The sequence below is a fragment of the Piliocolobus tephrosceles genome, chromosome 4, assembly GCF_002776525.5.
Source record: "Piliocolobus tephrosceles isolate RC106 chromosome 4, ASM277652v3, whole genome shotgun sequence".
Lineage (NCBI taxonomy): Eukaryota > Metazoa > Chordata > Mammalia > Primates > Cercopithecidae > Piliocolobus > Piliocolobus tephrosceles.
In genome coordinates this window covers 140,100,831-140,118,499 of record NC_045437.1, presented here as the reverse complement: position 1 = coordinate 140,118,499, position 17,669 = coordinate 140,100,831, and the positions used below count along the sequence as shown (strand labels likewise).

The window sequence follows — 17,669 nt, the reverse complement described above, 5'->3', positions numbered from 1 at the left end:
ATAGATTAGTGATGTCTGCAGTAGGTACAGGAGTCGCAGTGTCCACATGCATGCCATATATTTACCACCCTGGATTTAGTAATTCCTTCATTGCACTGATGAAGAAGCTAAGACCCAGAGAAAGGCAGAGACCTTCCCAGGATCCCTCAGTGGGTCATGGGGAGCTAGGCCCAGAACCCAGACTCTATCTTTGGCTGGGGACTGGGCCCTGGGTCTGAGGTGTCTATCCTCCCCACAGGCACCACTGCCCTCTACCTGTTCCTGGGCATGCACCCTGACCTAAGCAGCAACTACCCCAGCTCTGAGACCTTTGAGGAGATCCAGTTTTTTAATGGCCACAACTATCACAAAGGCATCGACTGGTGAGTTGACCTGTCTATCCACAGCAGGATGGGAAGGCCATCCTGGGGCCTCCTGGGAGTCTGCTATGGCCACAGCAGGAAGCAGCTGGAGCTTGCTCACACACAGCTGTAGTTCCTGTAAACAGGGACAAAGTGCGGTGACCCTTGAATCATGGTGTGAAAGCGTTGTCATAGAGAGGACACTCGATGAGGAGGCCCTTTGCCCCTTTGCTCTACTGCCTGCAGTCATACACTGAAGTCGAAGTCCACCCCTCCCTTGCTCGCAGAGAAACATCCTGAGTCTTGGGGAGGAGAAGGGTTTGCCCAGGGTCTCAAGGTCTGAAATCCAAATGTTCTGGCCCTCCTCACTGCGTGTGGCTGACTGTGAAGCAGAGGTGTTCTTGCGGGCCCTTCAGGGACAGGTCCCTGGTCTTCAGGTATCACCTGGAGAAGTCATTAAGATTGCCGCTTCCCACCAGAGCCTGCAGAGGTTACCTCTGTAGAGGTTCCCAGCAGAGGGTCCTAGTAGAGGTGCTCTTAAGGGTGTGGGGGCCAGAGCAGAGATGGTTTTACTCTCCACCTTTTCAGTTGGCATCTTTCTCTATTTGACCTTTTTTTTCTTTTTTAAAAAATTTTCATATCAGGCAGGTAATGTGCCAACATCATAACAAGGTTCGAGGTGGGTACACCTCACACGTGTGTGAACACCCAATCATCACGTGCATGGACTGCAAAGTTTGCCTTTTTAAACCTTGTCCATGTATTACCATTATTGATTATTTTTATGTCAATAGGTTTCCTGGGTGGAGATGTTATGGGCCTTCTGTCTGTTTTTTAGTATTTTTCTGTGCGTATTTCTGTTTTTTATCTGTGTATCATCGTTTTGTCTGTCTGCCTTTGTATCTGTTCATCTGTCCATCTGTCCATCCACCTACATTTCTTTCTTTTTTTTTTCTTTTTGAGCTGGAATCTCGCTCTGTCACTCAGGCTGGAGTGCAGTGGCACGATCTCGGCTCACTGCAACCTCCGCTTCCTGGGTTCAAGTGATTCTCCTGCTTCAGCCTCCCAAGTAGCTGGGATTACAGGCGCCCACCACCATGCCTGGCTAATTTTTGTATTTTTAGTAGAGATGAGGTTTTACCATGTTGGTCGGGCTGGTCTTGAACTCCTGACCTCGTGATCTGCCTGCCTTTGCCTCCCAAGGTGCTGGGATTACAGGTGTGAGCCACCATGCCTGGCCCATCTACCTGCATTTCTAACATGTCCACAGTCTCTTATCTAAAATCTATTGTGGCCAGATGGATTATTTGAAGTCAACATTTTTCAGATTTTTAGAAAGGTAATGTGGTGCGAAACCATATATTTAGTAACATCTTCAGTGACGCCTGGGCAGCACCGGGTAGCAAATTCATTACTATGTAGCAAAGTATGAATATTTACACTAAGTAAGAGGAATAAGTCAGGTTTTGTTGCCAAATGGCTTTGCCAGAAACCTAGGAAACAAAGCCTGTGTTTTCAGAGCTTTCTCAATTGAGATATTGTAAAAAAAGGACTGTGGACATGCAAAGAAAATTCAGAAAGATGAGAGAAAGCGTGATTCCTTGGCCTGATTCCCAAGAGCTGGATTTTGTAGGTAGGTCTAAAGTGGGGTGCAGGAATCTAGCAGGCCCCCAGAACGCTCTGATGAAGTGCATCCTTGAGACCCCCCTAGAGCAGCCCTACCTCAGGATAGGATAGGGACCCTGTACCCTTCCTGAGAGTGGACTTTGCTTCCCACACACCCCAGAAGTTGGACTCTGATTTTGCATAGGTAGGTTCCCCTGGGAGGGTCTGGAGTGTTCATTTGGTTTCCAGAGGTTCCTTCATCCAGAGATGGCCATTGCTCTGGTGGGATATGGGCATTAGTCTGGAAAGCCGTGCTCACCCACAGCAGGCTGGGGAGGGGTTGTGGGTAGCAGGAGGTCCTGGTTCACAGTGACGGCCTAGAAGGTGTTCCCCCAGGTCAGGAAAGAAAGCCTGCCCTCTGGAGGCCTCCTCTGCTCTGTGCCACCCTCCCTGGGGCAGCCCTGGAGCCGTTCTGAGCCCCAGCTCGCCCCCTAGAGGCAGAGAGAGTGACAGCCCTGGGAGTTTAGCCTGGAGCCTCTGAGAGGGCGGGATCCTAGAGTTTAGGATTGAGGGGCATTACCCCCTCCCCATGACCTGCAACTGATGGCACACCCACAAGTCTTCAGATCCTACCAACTCCAGAATCTTCTGGAAAAGGAACGAATTTGAAACAGGGAGGCCGCGGAGTGGCCATTCCCCTCCAGAATCCCTACTGGAGGCAAGTCCTTGTTTGGTTGGAAGCAAAGTGTCCTGCTTGCTCTCTGAGGACATTCGACCCCGGTGCCTCGCCCTCGTGCTGCATTCCCCTAGCCACTCCTCATGAGTTTTGTCTGTGAGCCCCCTCTCTGGGCTTCCTACAGGTACATGGAGTTCTTCCCCATCCCCTCCAACACCACCTCTGACTTCTACTTTGAGAAAAGCGCCAACTACTTTGATTCAGAAGTGGCGCCCCGGCGGGCAGCAGCCCTCTTGCCCAAAGCCAAGGTCCTGACCATCCTCATCAACCCCGCGGACCGGGCCTATTCCTGGTACCAGGTGAGTGGGACTGGGGTGGAGTCCCTGTGTGGGGGACGCAGGGCTCCATCTGACACTCAGTTACTCACTCACTCAACAGATGTTAGTAAGCACCTACTGTGTGCCAGCCCTGAGCCAGGTACCTGGAGCATGGTGGTGGCTGAGAATAGAGTCCCTGGTGGAGGAGACAGGCGGAAATGGAAAGCCAGCCACCCTGGACAGGTTAACTGTCCACCCTCCTAGCGTCATACGGGGTCCTGCCTCCGATTCTGACACTGACAAGAGGTGGAGGCTGGTTACACCTTGAGGAAGCTTAGATTTGGTGAACAGCGATGCAGGATCATACGGACTGTAGCTTCCTCGCTGGACACGGGTGGGAGTGGGAGCTCAAGGAAGGACAAGACACAAGACTGCCATTCACAGTGGAGAAGGCGGGCACCTGACCAGGTGAGGCAGTTACCTGGACTGTGATAGATGAAGAGGGTGTGGATCCGAGCCTCTATCTGGGACATGTATGAACCAGAGCTGTCTTTTCTTTTTTTGAGACAGAGTCTTGCTCTGTCGCCCAGGCTGGAGTGCAGTGGCGTGATCTCAACTCACTGCAACATCCGCTTTCCGGTTTAAAGTGATTCTCCTGCCTCAGCCTCCTGAGTAGCTGGAATTATAGGTGTGCACCAGCATACCAGGCTAATTTTTGTGTTTTTAGTAGAGACAGGGTTTTACCATGTTGGCCAAGCTGGGCTCAAACTCCTGACCTCGTGATCTGCCCACCTACGCCTCTCAAAGTGCTGGGATTACAGGAGTGAGCCACCGTGCATCCTGAACCAGAGCTCTCTTTAATGCCTATGACCTGACTTAATTTCCTGCCTGCCAGCCCACTGAGCCTGCAGGAATGCTTTCAGGCCTTCCCTGGTGGGGTAGGGGGAGTCCTTCCCCTGGCTGCCAGCATTCCTGTGATTATGCCACACAGCCAAGAACTGTGATTCAGAAGTGGTGCCCCAGCAGAAAGCCACCCTGTTGTCCAGGCCAAGGTCCCGAGCATCCTCATTAACCCAGCAGACTAGGCCTGTGCTTGGTGTTGGGGAGGGGGTGGGGCCCTGGGTCTTATAGCCCATGGTTGCCAGAGAAGTGTCCCCTGTCCTGGCTGGGACAGCCTCTTTAGGCCTGGCCTGACCCACCACTTTGAGGCTCTTTTCTCAGATGTGACAGTGGCTGCCTCCCGCCTGGGACCTCGTGGTCTCATCCACGAGGCTGGCACCTGCCTCCTCTTTGCTCCCATGGAAGTCTCTCCTCCTGCCACTCGCTGAGGCTGGTGGGGAAGCCCCTTCTTACTCTTGTTCTCTAGGGCTTCTGTTTATGCCCTGATGTCTGCTTTCCTGTGGCTTTTTCTTTAGGAGAAGAAAACCGAGAAACCCTCATCGAGTGTTTCTGTTTTCTGCCGTGCCGTGCTCCCGCCTCCTGGTGCTGTGCAGGGAACGAGCAGTCTGCTTTCATGGGGGAATGTAGGGTGGAGAGGGAGCCGCCACAGGTTGGGTCAGTCCCTGTTCTGTACTGACACTGCTGTACATCTGCCACCTCACTGGAGAGGCAGAGGAGGGGTTTCATGTTGGTGTCCCCTTCTCAAAGATGAGAAAACCAAGTTTCAGCAAGTTTCATGTGGTGGCATTTGAATCCAAGTCTTCTAAATCTAAGACCCTATTCCTTTTTCTGTCCATGGTCAAGAGGGGTAAGGGAGAGAAGGAGAAGGGAGACTCATTGTCCCCAGGAGGACCTGGGAAGGTGCTGGAGGAGAGGAAGGGCAGTGGCCTATCTCAGAAGGAGGTTGGGATGAGGAGGAGGCTGCTGTGCACCATATTGTCTTGGCCCTGGGCTGTGTGTGATCCTCAGGGGAGGGGATTGGTAGTGCCCGTTGCACAGGTGCCCGAGCTCTGGACTTCTGGACTTAGTGAATTCTACAGATTCGGACCTCCCATGGCATTATTTTAGGTGGTTCAGACCAGCCAGTCTCCCTTTTATAGTTCTTTCCCAATCCTTCTGATTTCCATAAAGGAGAAATGCTCACTTTAGTGCAAGTGGTCTTTTGTCCTTTCTAATATTGCCAACCTCTGCTTTCAACAAAGAAAGCAAGTTCAGGGCCTGTTGCAGACATTTGTGTCTGGCTGGAGTTTGAGAACATTGCTTTATTTTTATTGCATTTATGAGTGGTTGCCTTCTATATATGGTAACAGTGCAGCGGCGTGATCTCGGCTCACCGCAACCTCAGCCTCCCAGGTTCAAGCGATTCTCGTGCCTCAGCCTCCCGAGTAGCTGGGACCGCAGATGTGCACCACCATGCCGGCTAATTTCTGTATTTTTAGTAGAGATGGGGTTTTGCCACATTGGCCAGGCTGGTCTCAAACTCCTGACCTCAAGTGATCCACCCACCTCAGCCTCCCAAATTTGTGGGATTACAGGCGTGAGCCACCATGCCCGGCCTCAGGAAACCCTGATTTAGTCCAGCTCCCGTATTTCGAAGATGGAGAAGTTGGGGCTCTGGGAGCAGTGGCTTCCCCTGACACAGGACACGGTGAGAGGCAGAGCCAGGACTCAGACCCAGAGCTTCTGGGTCCAGCTGAGGATCTTCTGGTCACCTTGCAGGCTGCTGTCCCTCTGAGGCCACTTCCTTTGTGCCCTCCATGTGGCATGCTGACCCTCTTTCCTTGCCTGCAGCACCAGCGAGCCCATGACGACCCAGTGGCCCTAAAGTACACCTTCCACGAGGTGATTACGGCCGGCTCCGACGCATCCTCGAAGCTGCGTGCCCTCCAGAACCGCTGCCTGGTCCCCGGCTGGTACGCCACCCACATCGAGCGCTGGCTCAGTGCCTATCACGCCAACCAGGTAGCTGCCTGTCCCTGACCCTTGTGAGGGCAGTCGCAGTACTGGCTTGCTGTGTTTAGCAGAGAGCCTCCAACTCTTTCTCACCAGCCACGGGGACAGATATGCCCTCCTTGGAGAGCTAGACCCTTGGGTCTGTAAAAATATTTTATTATTATTATTATTATTTTGAGACAGGGTCTCACTCTGTTGCCCAGGCTGGAGTGCAGTGGTATGATCTCAGCTCACTGTAGCCTCGATGTCCCGAACTCATGCAATCCTTCCACCTCAGCCTCTTGAGTAGCTGGGACTACAAGTGTGAGCCACTGTACCCAGCTACTTTTTTTTTGTTTTTTAAGAAACAAGGTCTTACTATGTTGCCCAGACTGGTCTCAAACTCCTGGGCTCAAGCAGTCCTCCAAAGTGCTGGGATTACAGACGTGAGCCGCTGTACCTGGCCTAAAAAGACTGTAGACCTGTTTACCCCATGGTTGAATTCCCCAAGCCCGTGTCCCATCACCACAGACCCTGTAGCCCTAAAGGAACCCAGAAAGCCCTGAGGCAGGCAGGTGGGAGTGAGGAGCCTGGGTGTGGTGAAGTAGGGAGAGGCTGATTGGAGGGGTGGGCAGGAACCCAGTCATACCAGCTATGTATTTATTTATTTGTTTAGAGATGGAGTCCCGCTCTGTCTGTTAGCCTGGAGTGCAGTGGTGTGATCTCGGCTCACTGCAACCTCTACCTCCCGGGTTCAAGCGTTTCTTCCACCTCAGCCTCCCAAGTAGCTGGGATTACAGGCATGTGCCACCACGCCCAGATAATTTTTGTATTTTTAGTAGAGACAGGATTTCACCATGTTGGCCAGGCTGGTCTTGAACTCCTGACCTCAAGTGATCTCCCCGCCCCAGCATCCCAAAGTGCTGAGATTACAGGTGTGAGCCACCGTCCCCGGCCATACCAGGCCTTTTAGGCAAACTTGTGGAGTGTTTGAGCAGGAGAGTGACATGGACTGGAAGCTCAGAGAGAGGCCAGAGAGGGATGTTTGTAGGGACCTGAGGGGCAGGTAGAGTTTTGGTGAGAGCTTAAACTCTAGGAGAAATGGCACTGGGCAGCAGAAACTGGTGGCAAGCAGGCATGAGACCACAGAGGCCTGAGCTTGGGGATACCTGCCCTTCAACGGGGGAGGAGGAGCCCAATTCTAGAGGGTGCAGGGTCCCGTATTTATAAGCAGGCCCGTTCCTGCTGCTGTGGCTGTTGTCCTTGTTTGCCACCGAAGTCAAAGCAGGTCCCGATCCCCTTTCTCCCTTTCCTCCTTTCCAGATTCTAGTCTTGGATGGCAAACTGCTACGAACAGAACCTGCCAAAGTGATGGACATGGTGCAGAAGTTCCTTGGGCTGACCAACACCATTGACTACCACAAAACCTTGGCGTGAGTGTTGCGTTTGCATTTTTGCAGGTTATTTCCCTGATTAGGCACCTGGGCCAAAAAAGCCAAAGGCTTGAATAATTACGAGAGAGGTCAATTAGAGTCAGCAAGTATGAAAGGTATCACCTTAAGAAAAAGGGAGGTAATGGGTCTGTTCTACTCTGGTCAGACCATCCTGGGGTATTCTCTTTGGTCTGGGCTGAACATTTTCAGAGTGTTTTATGTAAGTAAATTAGATCAGTAATGAAGCAGCCCTAGTTCCCACAAGGTTTTCTTAGCATTAGTAGGTTGTTGTTTTTTTTCTTTTGAGACAGGGTCACTCTGTTGCCCAGGCTGGAGTGCAGTGGCATGATTTTGGCTCACTGCAACCTCAATTTCCGAGGCTCAAGTGATCCTTCCGCCTTAGCTTCCCAAGTAGCTTGAGACCCCAGACATGTGCCACCATGCCTGACTAATTTTTGTATGTTTTGTAGAGAAGGGGTTTCACCGTGTTGCTCAGCCTGGTCTTGAATGATCTGCCTGCTTCAGCCTCCCAAAGTGCTGGGATTATAGGCATGAGGCACTGCCCCTGGCCAGCATTAGATTTTGACTTATAATTTCAGGAAAAGGAAACAAAAGTTGTTGACGGTTAATAACCTTACTCACTCAGAACATGGTGCAAGTGTGTTGAGAATGCCCTCCCGCTGTGAGTAAGTGCCTGCCCGCATTGCATGGGCTCAGGGCTGGGAGAGGCTGCTTTCCTGTGCTATGTCACAGATGAGTGACACACTCAGCTGAATGAGGGGACCCGCAAGAGGAGGAATCAAGTCACACTCCCTGGCTCCATTCTTGGGAAAGTCTTGCAACAAGAATATTCCCTCTTCACTGTCGTGGGAGTTGAAGGTGGAGAAGGGAAGTCAGTCCTTCAGCTTGAGGGAGATAGGGCCACCTACTGAGGCTGTGGGCCATGGTGTCAGAGATGCCTGGGTTAGGGTCCCACATCCATTTCCTCAGCCTTTCAAGCCTCACTTTCCTCATCTGTAAGTTGGGGATAAAGATAATCCCGGCCTCCTGAAGGTCACTGAATTGAATGAAAGCTTCATGTGGGGCTCTTAGTACATGCTTGGCATGCTCTTAGCTGAGTGCTTGGCACACACTAAGTGCTAAGTAAACGGTAGCTGCTATTGTCCTTGTCATCATCATCATCAATATCATTACCATCATCATCGTCATCGTCTGTATCTATCCTGTGACCCATTCAGAAGTCTCTGTTCTCCTCCGCTATTCATGGGAATTCTGTTTTCTTGATGACCTCATGCTCAAGGATCTCCTCATAGTTCCTGATCCAGGGCTAAATTCTGATGTCAATATTCCTCCCTTCTCATAACAGCTTCGGGTCTCATATCCCAAAAATGCCTTTGAAGACAGGATGGTGTTGGCAGTCTTGCTGTGTCATTTCTGAAGTTTACTCCAAAAAATGAAACTCTCCAGTGATAGGCATGCTTAAGTGCAGCTGTGGATACTGCATGTTTTGATAAAGATGAAATTTATTAAAAAGCAAAAGAACCTCCATTAAACGCCCTCCTCCCCCATGGATGCTGGGAGGGGTAAAGAAGGCTTCTTGGGTTTAAAAAAAAAAAAAAAAGTTACTCAGCATTGAGAATGCTCAGAAAAGATTTCCCAGAACATTGAAGGATGGGAAACTGTTCATGTAGATTGCTGACGGGACTGTGGCTGCTTGGGCTGGAGAAGAGAAGACTCGGAGTGTGTGAGCTGCCCTTTGCCAGGACGTAGGGCAGGCACGTTTAGTGTAGCCTAGGACACATTTGGTCCCACAGATGGCACATAGCCCCTGGCAGTCCTTGTGGGTTCATGAGCAGTAGATTCCCTGGGCTCAGCCATTCCTGGGGTCCATGAACATAGCTTTAAGGTGGGAAGTGGGTGGGCTGAGCCAGCTCCCATCCAGAGACTTTCCCACCTCCGCAGGTTTGATCCAAAGAAAGGATTTTGGTGCCAACTGCTCGAAGGAGGAAAAACCAAGTGTCTGGGCAAAAGCAAGGGCCGGAAATATCCTGAGATGGACTTGGATGTAAGTGGTGGACACATTACCTGTGGCACCTGCATAAGCGTAAGGGATCCCTGTATGGGGTTGAGGGGGGTTCTCTTCCCTTTACCATGCACTTAGCACATTCATGGCCTTAGCATTTCTTGGACAGTATTTGTAAGAGGAGGAAACAGGGGCTGAGACATGGTGGGTCAGAACTGATTTCATCAAACAAGTGTTGGTTACCTTCTACTAAGGGCTGAGTGCTGTGGGGTTTTGACAGTGAGCCAGAGATGTTCTCTGCTTTCAAGGAATTCCTGGCCTTGGAGGGGGATGAGTCCCAACACCAGTAAGTAGAATACAGGCAGAGAGTGCTGCACACAGAGAGGGCACACGAGTGCTATGGGAATTCAGAACAGGGGAATGTCACTTAAAGCTGAGAGGAGTAGAAAGGCTCCTTAAAGGAGGGATGGGGGTCTCCGGAGTTGCACCTAGAAGGATGAGATCCATTTTATAGGATTTGGACTTATGGAATGGGAGGGTAGGTAAGAACAGCATGTGTAAAAACATAGGGGGAAATTTTAAAAAATATATAGGAAAAAGGTCACAGACTGTGGGTCTTGTTATTTCCTCCTTCTGTTTTTTTTTTTTTTTTTTTTTTTTTTTTTTTGAGACAGAGTCTCGTTCCGTTGCCTAGGCTGTAGTGCAGTGACATGATCATGGCTCACTGTAGCCTCAATCCCCCGAGCTCAATCAATCTTCCCGCCTCAGCCTCCCATGGTGCTGGTATTATACGCGTGAGCCACTGTGCCTGGCCCTGTCCTGCCTCGGGTTTTGATTATTAATTCTGTCTCCTCTCCCTATCAGAAGAATTTTGACCTTGTGAGATATATTTTGATGCTTTTGCCAACTGGGAGTTCCCGATTGGAGGCTACCATTTAGAAGGATATTGTGGATAAATAAGAGGTGTATAGAGGGTGGTGCCAGAGGCGTGGTGTTTTTTTTTTCTTTTGAGACAGAGTTTTGCTCTTGTCACTGAGGCTAGAGTGCAATGGCGTGATCTTGGCTCACTGCAACCTCTGCTTCCTGGGTTCAAAAGATTCTCCTGCCTCAGCCTCCTGAGTAGCTAGGATTATAGGTGCCCACCACCTCACCCGGTTAATTTTTGTATTTTTAGTAGAAACGGGGTTTCACCATGTTGGCCAGGCTGGTCTTGAACTCCTGGCCTCAGGTGATCCACCTGCCTTGGTCTCCCGAAATGCTGGGATTACAGGCGTGAGCCACCGCACCCGGCCGAGCATGGTGATTTTAAAGAGGAGGTCACTCTTAAGTCAGCATACAAGGTCTGAGCTTTCCTTCCCGTTACAGTCCCGAGCCTTCCTGAAGGACTATTACCGAGACCACAACATCGAGCTCTCCAAGCTGCTGTACAAGATGGGCCAGACACTTCCCACTTGGCTGCGAGAGGACCTCCAGAACACCAGGTAGCTGCGGCCACCACAGCCAGACTGAAAGTTTGTGACAGCCGGGATGTCCCGCCACGCGCTGAGCCAAACTGACCTGCAGAGTGGGAAGCTGGGCCCGGGCGGCCACGTACTTACGAGCAATACTCTGTGGAGGCCTGGTGGGGCCGGGGGAGCACCCAGGCGGGTCTGCAAGCGCCTCGGAGCACCCACCGCTGGGTCTGTGGCCTACGGGACCTCCCTCGCCAGCAGAGGTCCATTCCGTTCCCAGCCGATCCTGGGGAGGCCGCTTCCTGGTAGGAGGGAGTCCACGAGGCTCTTTTCTGTCCCTCACTGTGTTCCGCCAACCGTCCCCTCTCGTCACCCATCACTCCCTGCTTTCGCAGGGCGCCCCTCAGTATTCGCTGCCATATGTCCCTGTCCTCCAGGCTGTAGGGGAGGAGAGCCTGGCGGGGGGAGACAGACTGGACATTTCTCTTACTGTTTCGAGCCAGGCTCTTCCAAGTGGCCAGCTGGGTCCCCAGAGTCAGTCCTAGGCTGGATGGGAGGGTGGCCACCTCGAGAGGACTCCCAGCCTCCACATCTGGTTCCTACCTTCACATCTCACCCTCCCGTTCTGGGGAAAGAATCTCTGGTTCCTACAGTATCCACCCCATCCTCAAGGCTTCCCATGGGGCCTTGGGGCACTGCCTTGCCATGGGGCCCAGTTCTCTGGGCCCCACCTGCACCCCTTTCTTCCCCCTGGGATATGACATGTGTGGTGTTTCCTGTGGTAAAAGACTGAGGCAGGCCAGGGGTCTGCCAGTAACGTGTTCCCATGTACAGACGCGGTCCCCACACCCTCCCAGCCTCAGGCCCAGGCAGATGTGGACGAGCTGGTGAGACTGCCGGCCATGGCTTTGCTCGGCCACCTGTGGCTGAGGGCTCCCAGAGACCCCCTTAACCTCCCAAATACTAAGAAGCTAAAGTATTTTAATATTTTGGTTTTTTTTTCTTGGTGCCAGAGTTTATACCCTGGGTGCTGGGGTCGCACTGTGTTATATATATATATAATGTGTATATATATATATATATTCTATTTTTTTTGGTTGGGTTTGTTTTTAATTCAGTCATACAAAGTGGTGGTAAGCCCTAGTCTCAGGGGGCGTTCTGTCTTAGAGCTAGAAATGAGGTGGCAGGGAGGGAGGCTGTGTCCTTAGTGGCCTGGGGCCTGAGGAGACAGTAGGAAGGGGCCCTCCCCAGTGCCATGGCTGCTCTGGGGCTACCCCAGGTGAACAGAGGTGGTGAGATGCGCAGGGAAGACCAGCTCTCTCCAGGACATCGGGCTGCGTGAAGTCCTGTGACCCTGAGGGGATTTTGGCCAAAGGAAACAGCCAGTGCTGGGCTAGGAGAGCTGGGGTCAAAAACTGGCCCACCCCCTCTCCCTCACATGGTGCTAGGCTGGGAGCTGCCCTGAGAGCTGGAATGCCCACCAGGGCCCACAGAACTGTCTCCAGGCCCCTTGTAGACAGTGGGATCTCTGGGCTGATTTCTGGTTGGGGTCTGCTCCTACCCCACCCTGTATAACAATGTGAAGTGACTGAGGCTGAGGTGCCTCTCCCTGGCCCCCTCCAACTGCCAAATTCTGCTTCCCTCTGACCCCCAGGAAATACTTTCTAGAGAGCCTTGTCTTATTCAGAAGACTCTAGCATCTTGGGGCTGGAAGGTCCTTTGACGGGTATGAAACAGGTCCAGAAAGCGGAGGCGGCCTGCTTGGCCGATGTCATGGAGCCAGCTGGGAGCAGGGCTGGGCATCGAACCCAAGGCTCCCGGTTCCAAGTCCCGTCGTGCTCTTCCAATGCCACACTGCCTCTGAGCCCATCCTTGGGACCCTACTCTGTGCCAGGTTCCTGTCCCTTCCTCCGTCACACCATGGTCATTCCAGGATATGGGGACAAACCACTCCTTCCCAGCCAGGGTGCCTTTGAGCCTTCTCCTTCCGAGGTCTGTGTTTGCATCCCTGTCGTGTTCTCCCGCGAGGGGTCCTTCCCCAGCCTGTGGGGGCCTGGGTCTGTTCTGAGCTGATTCCCTTTTCTCCAGTTCACTGCTGGGATGAAGAAGTTGGACACTCAGTGGGACCAGCTGCAGGTGGTTTCATGGTGTACAGAGCAGTGTCTCCATCATGCCTCTCAATGGGGCCTGCAAGCCTGGGAACCTTGGGCATCGTTGGGCCAGCAGGGATGAACAGCAAAGGGTCTGAGGTCAGGGTGGCATGTCTGCTTGTACACTCGTGAAGACTTGCCCATGCCATGGAGCCAGGGGCTCCTAGAGAGGGGCAGTGACTTCCAGAGTCCCATCCGTCAGTGAGGGGACCGGGCTGCGGGATGGGTGAGGATCTTACAGCTCCCAGGTTCTGAAATCTACCCTCTGGGCCTGGAGGCCTCTCTCGCAGAGCCTGGAAGGCAGGAGAGGTGGGCTGGCCTGGGGCAGGAGCTCCACTTATCTCTGCCTCTGGCTGTGGGAAGGAGCAGGCAGTTGGAAATCCTGTGACAACAGAGATCTGAATTTTTGCCTGGGCCGTTCTGCGAGCCTGGGGACTGGACCTGCCATGTGTTCTAAGTCCGTCTGCCTGGGTTGCTGCTGCCACCTCCCCTCCCACTAACAGACCTTTCTTGAAGACCCACTAGGCCCAGACACTGCCGGGACTTGCAGGTATGGGGAGGGGGTAGAAGGAGAGGCAGATAAGCTGCCTGAGGGGCTGTCAGCTAATGGGTACACGGACACCCCCTCCCGAGAAGAGAAAGCCACAGATGAGTGGGGCAAGCGAGGCCAGTCTTCAGTGTCCACCAATTCCCTCTAAGCATTTGGCCAAAAAAATGGAGAGAGAAATAGCTGAAATTGTTCAGGTGGCTCCACCATCTATTCTGTGGTCCCCTCCATGAGCCTTTGCCCCAGGGTGGGTGCAGGTGCGAGTGTGCGGTTGCCTGTCATTCAGGGTTCCAGAGCCCTCTGTGGTGGAGCGTCCTGCTGCTTGGAGGATGAGTCTGAAGTTTAAAAATGGGCCTTTTCTGAGTCCCCCTGATGAGCAGTCAGTGCTTCTGGGCCCAGCTGAGGAAGCCGTCTGTTCCCAGCATCCGGGCCCAGAAAAGGAGAACTGCTGCGCTGACCTGCAGAGGTTGGTGGTCCCAGCACAGAGTTGTGCCCGCTGGCTTGTTAGTGGCAAGAGCAAGTACAAAAATGTTTTACCAAACATTTAATTATGAATGCCCACTCCCCAGCATCTATATCTAAAATTATTAACATGTTGCCACATGTTTTTCTCTCTCTGTGTACATATATATTTTCTCTGTCCTAATTTAAAAGTGCATTGCAAACACCATGAAACTTGAGACCTGAAAGCTTCAGCCTGTACCTCCTAAGCATTAGGGCATTCTCCTACACATTGGCCCAGTATCACAGCCCAGACAAGAAGTCATTTCCCAACGACGTCTGCTATCCAATCTGTGTTCAAATCCCCCCGGTTGTCTCCCAGGTAACTTGTGTCTGGTTGTGGAGTCAGTGTCCAGTCGCGGTGCACACACTGCATTTTCTAACTATGTTTTTAAAACCCCTTTGAATGCTGAAAGGTCTTCCCTCAGCTCACTTTGAGGTTTTAAATGACGTTGTTTTTGAGGCCCTCGGCCTGCTGTCCTGTTGAAGCCCCACATTCTGAATTTGTCAGCTTGTTTGCTCATGGTGTCACATAACCACTTCTTCTATCCCCTGTACTTTCAAGGATAATTTAGGCTACATGAGACTTTGCCTTTTGTGCTGGCTTGACAGCTTCACTTCTGCCTAAGGTGCGCCTCCACTGTCACCTGTACCAAGTGCCAAAACAGCAGAGGGGCCAGTTAGAGCAAGAGCTCTGGGGAGGGCCCGGAAAGGCTCCCTGGAGAAGGCCGCAATATCTGGGCCTCGGAAGGAAGGACTCAGGGCTCTGGAAGGAGGAGGCTGCATGCCTGAAGGCTGGGCCTTCGACCCTGGGGATGGGCCGCAGGGCACCAAACACATCATATGTCTCTTTCTGTTTTGGGGTCCCAGGGTTCTCATTTCCTGGAGGCCCATGGTCTGTGTGCACTGGAGCAGAGCCAGGCTCTGGGATGCAGCAGGGAAAAGCCTACATGGGGAACTGCCTCCCACAAGCTGTGGTGTGAGAAGAGCCCTGGCTGGCAGCAGGAGCTGTGAAATTTCATCCCAGCCGGGTGCATTTAGTGACTGCCTGACCATCTTCCTCCCAGGCCCTCAATTTCTTCATCTGTAGAATGAGCAGATAGGGGCCACAGCAGGGGTTTTCACACATTAAAGGAGGCAGCTCTGCTCTACTTGATGTGAGGATGAGGGGGGGCCTAGACCCCCTGCTGCCCAGGCCCTTGAGGCAACACTGGGTTCCTGGCTTGACAGCTCTGGGCTGGCTGCCCTTGCCAGCTTAGACGGCTGGAGAGTTTTCAGCTCCCCCAAGGAATGGGCATAGGGTTTGTGTGGGGTCAATGCCAAGAACCTGGGGGAAACTGGCTGCATTTTATCCTAAGAAGTTCATCCCTCCTGCTCGTCTTCTTTGTGGGCCTGGAGGAGAGTGAGGGAGGAGGGGCTTTTCTATGACTGTGTCAGCTTTTATTATTAGCAAGAGGGCTCCTTTTGTAATTTGTGCATGAAATTCATGTCATTTCCTGGGAGAGGAGAGGGCCAACTGGAGAGGGTGGGGGGCACATGGGGGAAGCAGGGAGAAGTTTCCTTCCCTTGTAGGGGGTTGGGGAGAGTGGGGGAGAGGGGGTGCTACCCAGTTCGCCTGATGAGGGCTCTCAAACCAGCCGTTTTGGGTTGTGTTAAAGGTGAGACCTTCCTCCATTAATGTACAATCTCGAACTAACTGCTAATAAAGTGGGGTTCTGTTTGTACACCTTGGTCCTGTCTGTCTGACCTTTTTGCAAGGTGTGCAGGGGAGGGTGGAGTAGGGGTGTTTGCATGCATGGCCAAAGCCCACTTGTCCCCGCCACCTCAGGCACGCACACGTGCCCACACGTGTGCACTCACCTATGCACATGGTGATTTGGTCAACGCAGATCATTTCCACTGGGTTATGAATGGAAGAGTTCCCAGAGAGAGCAGAGGCCTATCCTAGGGCAGCCACAGGGGGCATCTCAGATGATGAGCCCTCAGACAAACTGGATTGCTCAGAAGCCCTGGGGGTCAGGCACTGGACCGAGGGGAGATTTGGGAGCTGGAACCATTTCTGCTACTAATGTATATGGTAGTGGGGGGGCGAGCCACTTTTACTGTTTTATCCCATTTCCCTTACCTTTTAGATGCATGGAGGGAGTTGAACTCTGTGGCCTCTCTTGAAGAACTTGCCTAAAAATTACAGATTCCCAGGTCCACTTTCAGAGATTTAACTCCAGCAGATGTGGGATGGGGCCCAACATCTTTAAGGAGCCCTTCAGTACACTGAGGAATTTTTAACGAGCCCTCCGGTACACTGAGGCAGCCCAGTGTAACTGTGGCTCAGAGTGGGCAACTCTGGCTCAGATCCATGGTTCCTATGGGTTCTAATTAATATGGAGAGCCCCACTGTTCAGGAAAACTTAGGGTAAAACAAATGACTTTGAAGCCCTCACAGCCTAATTGAGGGCCAGACTCGAGATTTGCCTGGAGAAGGAGAGTTCTCACAGGTAGGGGCCCAGACCAGTGTCTGTAATGCAGGTGATCAGACTTGTTCCTTCAGAAGCCCCCTGGGAAGATTGAAACAATATACATTCCTGGGCTCCCCCAAAATCTGCTCACTCAGAACCTCTGGGGTGGGACTCAGCATAGTGTACTTTAACAGACTCCTTGGTGTTCAGGGAAGTTTGGGAACGCCGAATCAGGCCACCATGTATGTCAGAGATGGTGCCCAGAAATGTGCACAGGTTCTGAGGGGCAGAGGAGGGGCATGCTGGAGACGCAGCTGGGCAGTCCTGCTTCCCAGAACCCAGTATGTTCAAAGTGAATGTACCACAATGCCACCTCTGATGGCACAAGGGCAGCACCTGCAGAGCCCTCTTTGGAGTTGGTCAGCTGGGAGCTTGGTTTGGGTTGGGTGGCCCTCACCAGCAAGAACACAGCTGGAGGTTGCATGGGCAAGAGCAGACCAAGAGGCATGGTGCAGAAAGGGTGACTGTGCTAGCTGAGGGCTCAGCCTGCAACGGGGATTTTTGAATTTAAATACAGCTGAGATTCTGTTTTGAAGCAATCACTTAACTGAAAACCAGGTAAAGGTGGGGGTGCTCTCTGGTTGGAGTGGGAGTGAAGCTCTGGACTCTTCCCAGCTCACCTCCTCCCTGTCTCTCAGCCTATCTTGGAACCTTAGGATTTTTTGAAACACATTGTGAAAACCCAGCCCAGTTGCTTCCAGAGGTCCCAAAATACCTGCAGTTCTAACAGGCTGAATGAATAGCAGCCCATCAGTCCCCCGTCACCCCCCACGGGGATGTCCACCCAGGAAATCTGGTGCCCCAGGAGTAGTTCGGGCTTCTAGAGGTGGGCAGTTCCCTTGGAGAAGCCTGAATTTTGTGTGTAGGGCAGTGCGTTTCATAATAGCAAAATGCTGGGAACAACCTAGATGTCCATCCACAGGGGATCAGCTAGGTAACCTCCGTTGTATCCATTCACTGTAACGATGATTCAATTGAAAGTAATGAGCTCAGTCTCTAAGGCCTGCCGGGGATATTTCTATGACAGACCTATACAATGTGACCGTCATGGAAAGAGAACACTACAGTTTGTATTTTTCCTGGGGTTGTAGATATATGTATCTCACATCAAACTGCTAGTAGGGGAGGAAAGACTGAGAAAGGGGACTTTCAAAGGGGGACTTCAGCCTTGGCTGAAATATGTATAAGACAAGGATAATGTATTTGCATATCATTTGTGGAATGAAAAAGTCTTAATG

At 52.1% G+C, this 17,669-nt stretch overlaps 1 protein-coding gene and 1 non-coding gene across 11 annotated transcripts in view; one reads left to right on the top strand and one right to left on the bottom strand.

The window, feature by feature from the left end:
- Positions 1-15,639, top strand: part of NDST1 (N-deacetylase and N-sulfotransferase 1) — a 72,795-nt gene extending 57,156 nt beyond the window's left edge. For all 10 annotated transcript variants that reach the window (XM_023226940.3, XM_023226933.3, XM_023226937.3 and 7 more), the window contains 6 exons: positions 239-362; positions 2,807-2,981; positions 5,670-5,840; positions 7,134-7,243; positions 9,206-9,308; positions 10,632-15,639. In XM_023226940.3, the coding sequence (XP_023082708.1) occupies positions 239-362; positions 2,807-2,981; positions 5,670-5,840; positions 7,134-7,243; positions 9,206-9,308; positions 10,632-10,751 (803 nt within the window). In that variant the 3' untranslated portion in view covers positions 10,752-15,639. The remainder of the gene's footprint in view (positions 1-238; positions 363-2,806; positions 2,982-5,669; positions 5,841-7,133; positions 7,244-9,205; positions 9,309-10,631) is intronic.
- LOC111552716 lies at positions 980-1,079 on the bottom strand. The gene has a single exon (XR_002734710.1). It is a non-coding gene; the product is annotated as a small nucleolar RNA U13 (small nucleolar RNA).
- Positions 15,640-17,669: the final 2,030 nt, after the last annotated feature.